A 9,467-nucleotide genomic window follows, 5' to 3' on the forward strand; every position below is an offset into this window, starting at 1 on the left:
AAAAATGCAATAGCCATTTCATCTAGTCATACCTGACATTTTTATTTTAAGCCAACATCCTTTCAATGCTGCTTTCTGTTTTGCCATCCTACAGAATTTCATGTTCTTAATCACTGGGGGGTTAGAAATGTTGATCAAGCTGTTACACAACAATAAACTATTTTAATACATAAAGTTCTACAAAAATGTTTCACGTGGAAATAAAAAGAGGAAGAAAGAATTATATAGACTGTGACACAAGAGAGGGACTTGTACATTTCCTTCTTTAATACATTCAGGGGATTTCCATTTCACAAGCAATGCAGTCGGGAATTGGGGAGGGGAGGAGGACAGGCATCTTTGCCCACATTAACGGAAACAAAAGTATTACATATGTTTGTGTATGTCATATATATATGTGTGTGTGTGTGTGTGTGTGTGTGTATGTGTGTGTCCATGTCCAAAGTATTATGCCACATTTCTGTTCATCATTACACAACTGGGCACTGATCTCGCCGTAAAGGAAAAGTTTAATTCTTGAAGGTAAGTGAGGATTGATTGATATTTATTCTGACCTTTATTATTTTTACAAATAAGGCAGTGAATATATCCAACACATTTTCCTCTCCTATTTTCCCCACAACAACAATCCTGTGACATGAGTTGGGCTGAGGGTTACTGACCCAAGGTCACTCAACTGGCTTTCATGGCTAAAGCAGGACTTGCACTTATGGTATCTTGCTTTCTAGCCTGGTACCTTAACCATTAGACCAATCCCTCCACTGCAAGTACTGATTTTTGACAGAGTCTGCATTATTTAAATAAACAAATCTTAAATTTATAAGTATTTTAAATTCAGTCTAAAATAAAACAGTGCAAGGAAATTAGTGCACATTCATGTATTGCATTGAGAAATGGGTGCCAAAATAAAAGAAATCACATAATGATGGCATGACTATGCCAAAATATGTTAATTGAACAAGTATGTGCAAAGACAAAACCAGCACAATGTGCCACATTTATATATAGTATATAATAGGTCAAACATTTATCATTATTAAATATGCAGCAGATTATAGGAAAATAGTGTACGTTCACTTTCTTTAACTGACTAATTCTAAAGTGAATCAATTAATGTTGGAGTCATTTTTATTGGACTTTCAGCTGGGATAGATTACTGAGACCTTTGTACTAGCCTAGATAGATGACCTAAATTAGAAATTAGAAGTGGGCAATGCAGCTCTGCTAATTTTCCAGACACACTTAATAACTTACATTGTCATTGCTTCAGCATCTTTTTGGCACTGTATTCTTATCAGACCATGTTCTAAAGAAAATGTTGTGCAGCTATATTTCTTATGTAGGTTGTTCTATGGCCTACAATAATTCATCTTGTCAGCATATTGTTCAATATGTACATGAAACATTTTTGGAAATATCATGTGAGATATTTTCATTACAGGTCATCAGTATGTTGGTGACACCTAACATTTTCCAAAAGACTCTCAAGACTTGGTTATATTGCCAGGTCTGGGTCTCCAGGAAACCAGAGATTTGTCTCAGTGGCTCCTTTACTGAGGAAGCCATTTTTATCTTCCCTTTGTCTAATGTTAGTATTTTTATTTTTATGTTATTTATTATTGTGGCTCTTTAGATTTTAATCTGTTTTTATATTGGCTGTTTTATCTATTGTTGTTTGCTGCCCAGGGTTGCCTTTAGGCCATATAAATTTGATAATGCATGAAGGAATAGACAGGAATAATGGATGGAAATTGAACAAGGAGAGATTTAACCTGGAAATAAAAAGAAACTTTCTGACAGTGAGAACAATCAACCAATGGAACAGCTTGCCCTCGGAAGTTGTGGGAGCGCCATCACTTGAGACTTTCAAGAAGAGATTGGACAGCCATTTGTTAGAAATGGTGTAGGATCTCCTGCTTGGGTGGCGGGTTGGACTAGAAGGTCCCTTCCAACTCTGTTAATCTGTTAAATAAAAGCCTTACTATCCAAATCAACATCTTGAACATTACTTAAACTCACTGATCAGGTAGATATGAACAAGGTATAATTAAATTCAGACAAGACTGAGGTGGCATTTTTTTCCAAAAGTTTTTTTTTAATATTTACAATAAATTCATCTTTCCTTTAAACAGTGTGTCGACTGGGTACATATATCTTGTGCTAACAATTGGATTTAGTACTTTTCTTACCGATATAATAATAATCACATTCCCTTTATAAATCATTATCTCTTATACATCACCTCTATATCAATATTCACTTATTTCTCTATATATTCATCTGCTCAGTTTTAACTTGTTTTATTTTCCAACCATTGGTAAAATGTATCCCATATCTTATAAGTATTCAGTTTCTTCTTTTTCTTTTATTTCCAGTGTTAATCTATTCATCTCTGCACATTCAAATATTTTCTCAATCACTTTTCCCTCTGTCGTGATTTTATCACTTTTCCAATTCTGAGCAAATACAAATTCTGCAAATTCTGCTGTTAATACATGGATAATCAAGTAAATTTTTTCTTTGCTATAACATACAGGTACCATCCCTAATAAAAATATTTCAGGTTTCAAATCTATATGCTGCTTTATTTTTTTTTCCAACCATGTGTGTATTTTTGTCCAATATCTTTTAGCTTCTCCACATGTCCACCACATATGGTAATATGATCTGTGTATCTGGTGGCACTTCCAGCATTTATTGATTTGTCTTTAAACATCTTTGCCAATTTTGCTGGTGCAAAGTGCGATCGATAAAACATCTTATACAAATTTTCTTTGTATGCTGTCGATATTGTTAATTTATAATTTCTTTTCCATAACTTCTGCCACTTATTTAGTTCTATGTGAAACCCAAAATTTTGCGCCCATGCTATCATCATTTCTTTTACTTGCTTTTCTTCTAATTTAACACCTGGTAACAATGTATTTTTTTAATTAGCTTATCTTCCATTCCTGTTAATATTTTATCCAACTCTGTCAATTCCTTATGAATACCTTCAGTTTTAACATCTTTTTCGTATCTTGATTGTATTTGCATATATGAGTGCCAATTCATATCGACCCCTTGTTCATTCAATTCTTGTTTTGAGCTCACCCTTTTCATTCTATTTTTCATTCTGTTTCATCTATTTTTGTCAAAAAAGAATTTCAATTCTTTTTCCATATATTTAATATTTTCCTTTTCTTTTAATATTGAGGTGTTCATTGTCTATCTTAACCACTTTTTGTCCCTTCCATATTACTTTAATTGGATTATGGTCTGCCCAGGTGTTTTTTCCAATACTGATTTCTTGTATGTTAGGAATTAAGTATGTTGATATCCACATCATATCAATCCTAGACAAGTGTCTATTCAAGTAAAATGTACATTGTTTGTTTTTAGAGTGTACCTTGGATTGCTAAGTCTTCTGTCATCTTGAAGAAGGATTTTGGTATGGACTGAGGTGGCATTGATGAGTAAAAAAGCAGACTGGAACACTGAGGTTAACCCTGTTTTGAATGGGTTTGCATCTGAATGAAAGTGTGCATCCATACTCAGAGGTTTTCTTTAAGGCTCAGTTGCTAATGAACTTACATATTTCTTTTGTATGAGCTGTAATAATTCCACAGCAAGTTATCCATGCCTTGGTCACATTCTGTCTAGACCAGGTGTGTCAAGCACATGTCATCACGGTGACATCATGTGACATATCAGGACTTTTTTTCTCTTTGCTAAACCTGGGCGTGGCCAGCGTGTGACGCATATGTTTGACAGCCCTGGTCTAGTCTATTGCAACATGCTTGAGTGATAACTTGATTTCTTAAACCTCATTTCACACAAACTTTACTGGAAATGGGCTGTTTTTTATGTATTATCTTTTCCTTTTTCAGTCATCCTAGTGTAGGAACTCACTAGCTCTAAAAAAATGCAGCTTTAGACAATGAATGTAAATGTTTGGATATCTTTTCTGTGCAGAACGTTCACTCTTTGATTATTGGATAAGGTACAGTTAAAGTCTATCATGGCTGGTAGCTATGTATTCATTATAACCATTCATTTAATGGTTATTACTATTCATTTAATGGTATTCAATAAAAGCCAGAAATGTTTTTCAGTTTTATCTACTAGAAAATGTGAATGATCTTTGCCATTTTTTCTGAAACCAATTGTGTTTTCTTCTCCAATAGCCTTATACTTTAAGGTTTCCTTTAGGACAGGTACATATACCTACCTATATCTAAAAGTAAAATACCACTCACATATCATCACAAAATCACCAGAACTGTAAAGCCTACAAACTTTAAATTTGGCATGTACTTCTTGGCTTCTAGGTGCTCACTAAGAAAGACTTTTTCAAAATGACCATCACAGCATTAGTATTTCGTATATTATTATTAATGTGCTCTGATACTAAGGAATTCTACTCCCCCTCCCCACCTGAAAAATCTGTTACAAATGCAAAATACAAGCAGAGGAGAGGAGTTTCAGTTTTAGTTTCACAGTACCAAGCAGCTTTAGTACAGAACAGTTGAGCTAAGCCACGCCCAAGCTCCTAGCTGTCTCCTTGCTCACACAGCAAATACTGTTTCAGTTTCCAAGCAGCCCTCAACTCTCTCAAACACTGACAGGATGCTAGCCAGATGAATACCAATGGATGCTGGTAGGCAGAGGCAGAATTTTTTCCACTTATTTTCCTCCCCCAAAACTAAGCCCAACCACATAGTTTCATAGCAAAGCACGGGTTTCGAGATAGTAGAGATATAAAGAAATAGTTGAAGCATAACATTCAGTTGTCAACAGGAGATCTGTTCAGATTTGTCTTCAGGTTCATCAGAAATCAGATGTATACTAAAAGAGATACATTCTTGAACAAGGAACACAATACATATTAAACGTCTTTGCTGCTGAACTCAGTGGCCCTTCTGGTTTGTTGCCCTTTGCTTATAAACAGGAAGTAAGATATGATTGTGAAAGATATAACAGGATTCAGCTTTACCATCTTTCTTGTAACGTACTTGCATGTGCTTTTTTATTGCTCTCTTCTCTTTCTCTTTACATTTAAGCTCTTTACCAACTTCTATGGAAGCATTTCAAATTTCCAAATTGGGCTTAAAAGATTATCTCTAGAACTTCAGAGAGCTGCTTCCAGTAAGGATACAAGCCTGCTTAAAATAACTCACTGTTCTGTTACTCATTTGCTTTTAATGCTTCTCTTTCCTCTGCTTCAGATAATAATTATTCGTACCCCAGCAACTTTTAATTTAGCCCTGATTTGATAGCCATTTTGCAAAGGCTTGTAAAGGATAATGCTTTTTAAAAAAGCATGATCCTACTGGATTACTAGGTAGTAGGTCACATATATTATCTGTCAAGTGGATGTGCGATTGCTGTTTTGGTACTACATCCTTAATAGTATTATATCCTTAATGGTACTACATCCACATGGAGAGAAGTAAGCAGTGGGGTATCACAAGGCTCTGTCTTAGGCCTAGTACTCAATTATCTTCATAATTGACTTAGATGAGAAGGGGAACTCATCAAATTTGCAGATGACACTAAACTGGCAGGAATAGCCACAACCCCTGAAGACAAACTCAGGATCCAAAAAGATCTTGACAAACTTGAACAATGAGCCCTATCCAACAAAACAAATTTTAATGTGGAGAAAAGCAAAGTTTTACATTTAGGCAGGAAAAACCAAAGGTTACGGATTAGGTGAGACCTGGTTCAAAAACCATAACTGTGAGAAAAACCTTGGAGTCCTAGTAGATGATAACTTGAATATGAGCCAGCAATGTGCAGCCACCACTGCCAAAAAAAGCTAATACAATCCTGGGTTGTATAAGCAGGCATAGAATCAAGATCACATGAAGTATAGTACCACTTTATAAAACCCTAGTAAGACCACACCTGGAATACTGCAACCAATTTTGGTCACCATACTACAAAAAAGATGTTGAGACTTTGGAAAAAGTTCAGAGAAGAGAAGCTAAGATGATCAAAAGCCTGGAGACTAAAACATGAAAAATGGCTTCAGGATTTGGGTTTGACTAGTCTAAAGAAAAGAAGAATTAGGGGTGACATGATAGCAGTATTCCAGTACTTGAGGGGCTGCCACAAAGAAGAGGGGCTCAGATTATTCTACAAAGCACCAGAAGGCAGGACAAGAAAAAAGAGCTGGAAATTATCCAAAGAAAGAAGCAACCTGGAATTAAGGAGGAAGTTCCTAGTAGTGAGGACAATTAACCACTGAACCTTGCCTTCAGAAATCATGGGCACTCCCATCACTGGAGGTTTTTAAGAAAAGATTAGACAATCACTTATCTGAAATAGTATAGGTTCTCTTTCTTGAGTAAGGGGTTGGACTAGAAGACCTTCCAGCTCTATTCTATTCTATTTATTCTTTTTTAAACCAGATGAATAAAAAAATAGTTTTTAATAGTTTCACTTGCACAAATTGAGCTGCACGTGCATACACACCAGCCTGGCACTCACATTAATTGAGCTGTGCACATGTGCATGCTGGCCTGCCACTTACACAGCCTAGTTGCAAATAGTCCAGTAGTGGGCTGTGGCCCAGAGGTTGGGGGTCTCTGGCTTAAAAGATCATTAAAACTATCCAAAAATATCAGATACATTTCAATGCAAAATTGGACAAGAGATTTTGGTTAAAGCCCTTCAAAACATCTTAATAAAATCAAATGATCCAATAACCCAGGAAGAAAAAAGGGTCACATACAATGTACAATGCAAAGACTGCAACAGTCATCGATGTAGGACAGACAGACTAGCTAAGTGCACCAAAACACCAGCTGCAGAAGGCATGTTGAAAACTCCTTAATCTCATACCCTGTGGACAGACTCAAACACAGTTTCAACAGAAAAACTCTTAGCTTCCCAAACCAAGCCAAATCCAAAAAATGCTAGGAAATTCCTGGAAGCTTATGTTCAAGCAAATCAGTCACCAGTAAATACACAGACATAAACCATAGTTACACAACATTTAAAAGAGATAATAAAAAACCCTAGGATGCAAACAAAAAGACAACATATCCCCCCTCATCAGCCTACATTCAGATAATGGATCAGCACCAGGCAAACAATTGTGCAGAAAACAATAACCTGGTCAAAGAAACTACCAACAAGAAATTACATCTCCACCAAAACTGGCAGGGGAAGCTAGTATATATATAGACAGGCAGCAAAGTCCATATTCACTGATAAAATATGTCACCTAGTTGGGTAATGAAACCTCTACAAGCAAATAACCAAACTCAGAGAGCACAAAGAACTCCACAGTTCAAGTTTGAGCTACAGATATTCTTTTCTTTTAGAACTTATTTTAAGTCCATAAATACTGTTAAAGAAACACTTGATGATTAATTTATGGTTTCTATATTTCGGTCAAATTATTGTAAAATATTATTTTTCAAATAATTTTGAGAACCTTTACTAATATTTTAAGCTTAACCAATATTAACCAACTACTACTATTCAGATATGCTAAAATGATATATTGCTTAAAAAATACTTTTCCCCAAAAACTATTGTCTTCCAAAGTAGCCCATATTCGAATATAAGCAATTCAAAATAGAAGGAAAGCCCTTTTTTGCAGGTTCACAATAAAAAACAACACCAGGATGTGGAATGGGAAAAAAGGAAAATGAAAACATTTTCTTGGTAAATTTTTTTTGATTTGCAACATATCATTCTTAGGTATTTTATATTCTTTTGCTGTGGTTTTTTGAAATGCTATTTTTGGCCTTTGTTTCTTTTAATTAGAATTCCCAAGGCCAAAGACTGTGATTAAAATTACCGTAGCTGATAAATGCAGCACAGTAATGCTGCCCTTGTACTTTCCAAATTAGCAAAAGCAGAATTCTTTTATTTGGAAGTGAATGACTCAGCAAATTCCCCACAGCTGTTTGTTGTCTCATGGAAAGGAACAGATTGGTCTTCTGTTGTCATGGTCTTCATAATGAGAAACAAATATTGTGGCTACCCTAATAGAATTTAGCTCCTGATTTATCAATAAACACTTACAAGTATGTAATATATGTTACCTGACTGGAATGGCTGGTTTGTCTTGTTTTAAGTTTCATGAGCTTTGAAACAGTGATTATGATTAATTAAGAATGACTTTAGATACCATACTCATTTCAAGGTCACCACATTATATTTGATCAAATACTGTATTACAGCCACTAAACTCACAGTCACTCTGTTTTATTAGTAATATTTAACATGTTCTGATAATCTTTCTTTCTTCTCCTCCCTCCCCAAAGAATGTTGTCTGAAGGATATCTCTGTAAAATCCCTTATCATGAGCTCTTGAATTACACGCTTTATGGAGCAGAAACAGAAGAGGCAATATATGAATTGAAGTCATTAAATGGCGTCACTTGTGAATCAACAGGCAACATGCAAAGTAGAAGTTTATTTTGGAATTATAGATCCATGGACACATTTATGATCTCTGTTTCTTCAAAAAAACCCAAAAATAATAAACAAAAGAAAAACACATTGACACAAATTATTCAATATCCAATATTTGAAAGGCAAACATCCGAACCTGTGGAAATCTATGTGGGATCATCCATAAGCAAGGACACTTACCTTGTTCCTTCTTCTTGTAAAAGCATTTGTAAGAACTACAGTGACTTGCATATTGCTGGTGATCAGGTGCTACCAATGAATTCAAATAAAAGAGATGCTATTTTTGACAGTGGGATATGCCCATTCTTGGAATCATCAGAGATTCCATTGCCAATAGATTCAATTCCAATGCTACCTGCTGAGATCCCACAGAAACCATCCCAAAGGAATTCATCATGCTGGAGGGTGTCCAGCATCAGGCAACATCAGCAGCCTCTCTCAAATTCAATTCTGAATAATTATTTGGAAGAGAAAGTGGTAGAGCTTTATAAACAATATATCATGGATGTGACGGGCAGCAGCATATCTCCCACACAAATCTTGACTTCGGAGTTCATAATGACAAATGTAGATCAAATCAGCATGAAGTTATCTCAAGAGATGAACATGAAGACCACCCAAGCCAAAGATATGGTTATTAACTGCCTACTGCAATTAGCTAGTGGAAAGGTGTCAAGTGAAATGAGCACTCCTAGTCTCCATATTTCCCAGTTCAGCACTAAATAAAGATCACTATATCTTGAAATGTAGAAATCAAACTGTAACTCAGTTTAATTTCTTAATTACAAAACTATCAGGAAACAGTTGAAGTGCCAAATTGCGATTAATTTACCTGTAACTATTTAACAGGTAAATTCTTCCAAGATTTTTCATTTCCCCTTCTTTTGCATTGTATTTTTTTTCTCCTCCTTTCCTTATTGAACAATTTTGTGTGTCTGCAAAAAGTTCAGTTAATAAGGGACTTTTGAAAGTTTTCCTGAAGTAGTAGTAGTAGTAGTAGTAGTAGTTGTTGTTATTATTATTATTATTATTATTATTATTATTGTTGTTGT

The 9,467-nt window shown here is 35.2% G+C and overlaps 1 protein-coding gene across 1 annotated transcript; it reads left to right on the forward strand.

Moving 5' to 3' along the window:
* The first annotated feature begins 399 nt into the window (after window positions 1-399).
* On the forward strand, window positions 400-9,265 carry TASL (TLR adaptor interacting with endolysosomal SLC15A4). Its single transcript, XM_026680416.2, has 2 exons — window positions 400-522; window positions 8,265-9,265. The coding sequence occupies exon 2, from the start codon at window positions 8,266-8,268 to the stop codon at window positions 9,139-9,141; it is 876 nt and encodes a 291-aa protein (XP_026536201.2). The 5' UTR covers window positions 400-522; window position 8,265; the 3' UTR covers window positions 9,142-9,265.
* Window positions 9,266-9,467: the final 202 nt, after the last annotated feature.

The sequence above is a fragment of the Notechis scutatus genome, chromosome 5, assembly GCF_049901735.1.
Source record: "Notechis scutatus isolate UNSWTSFEM ecotype Mainland chromosome 5, rNotScu1.2, whole genome shotgun sequence".
NCBI classification, from domain to species: Eukaryota; Metazoa; Chordata; class Lepidosauria; order Squamata; family Elapidae; genus Notechis; species Notechis scutatus.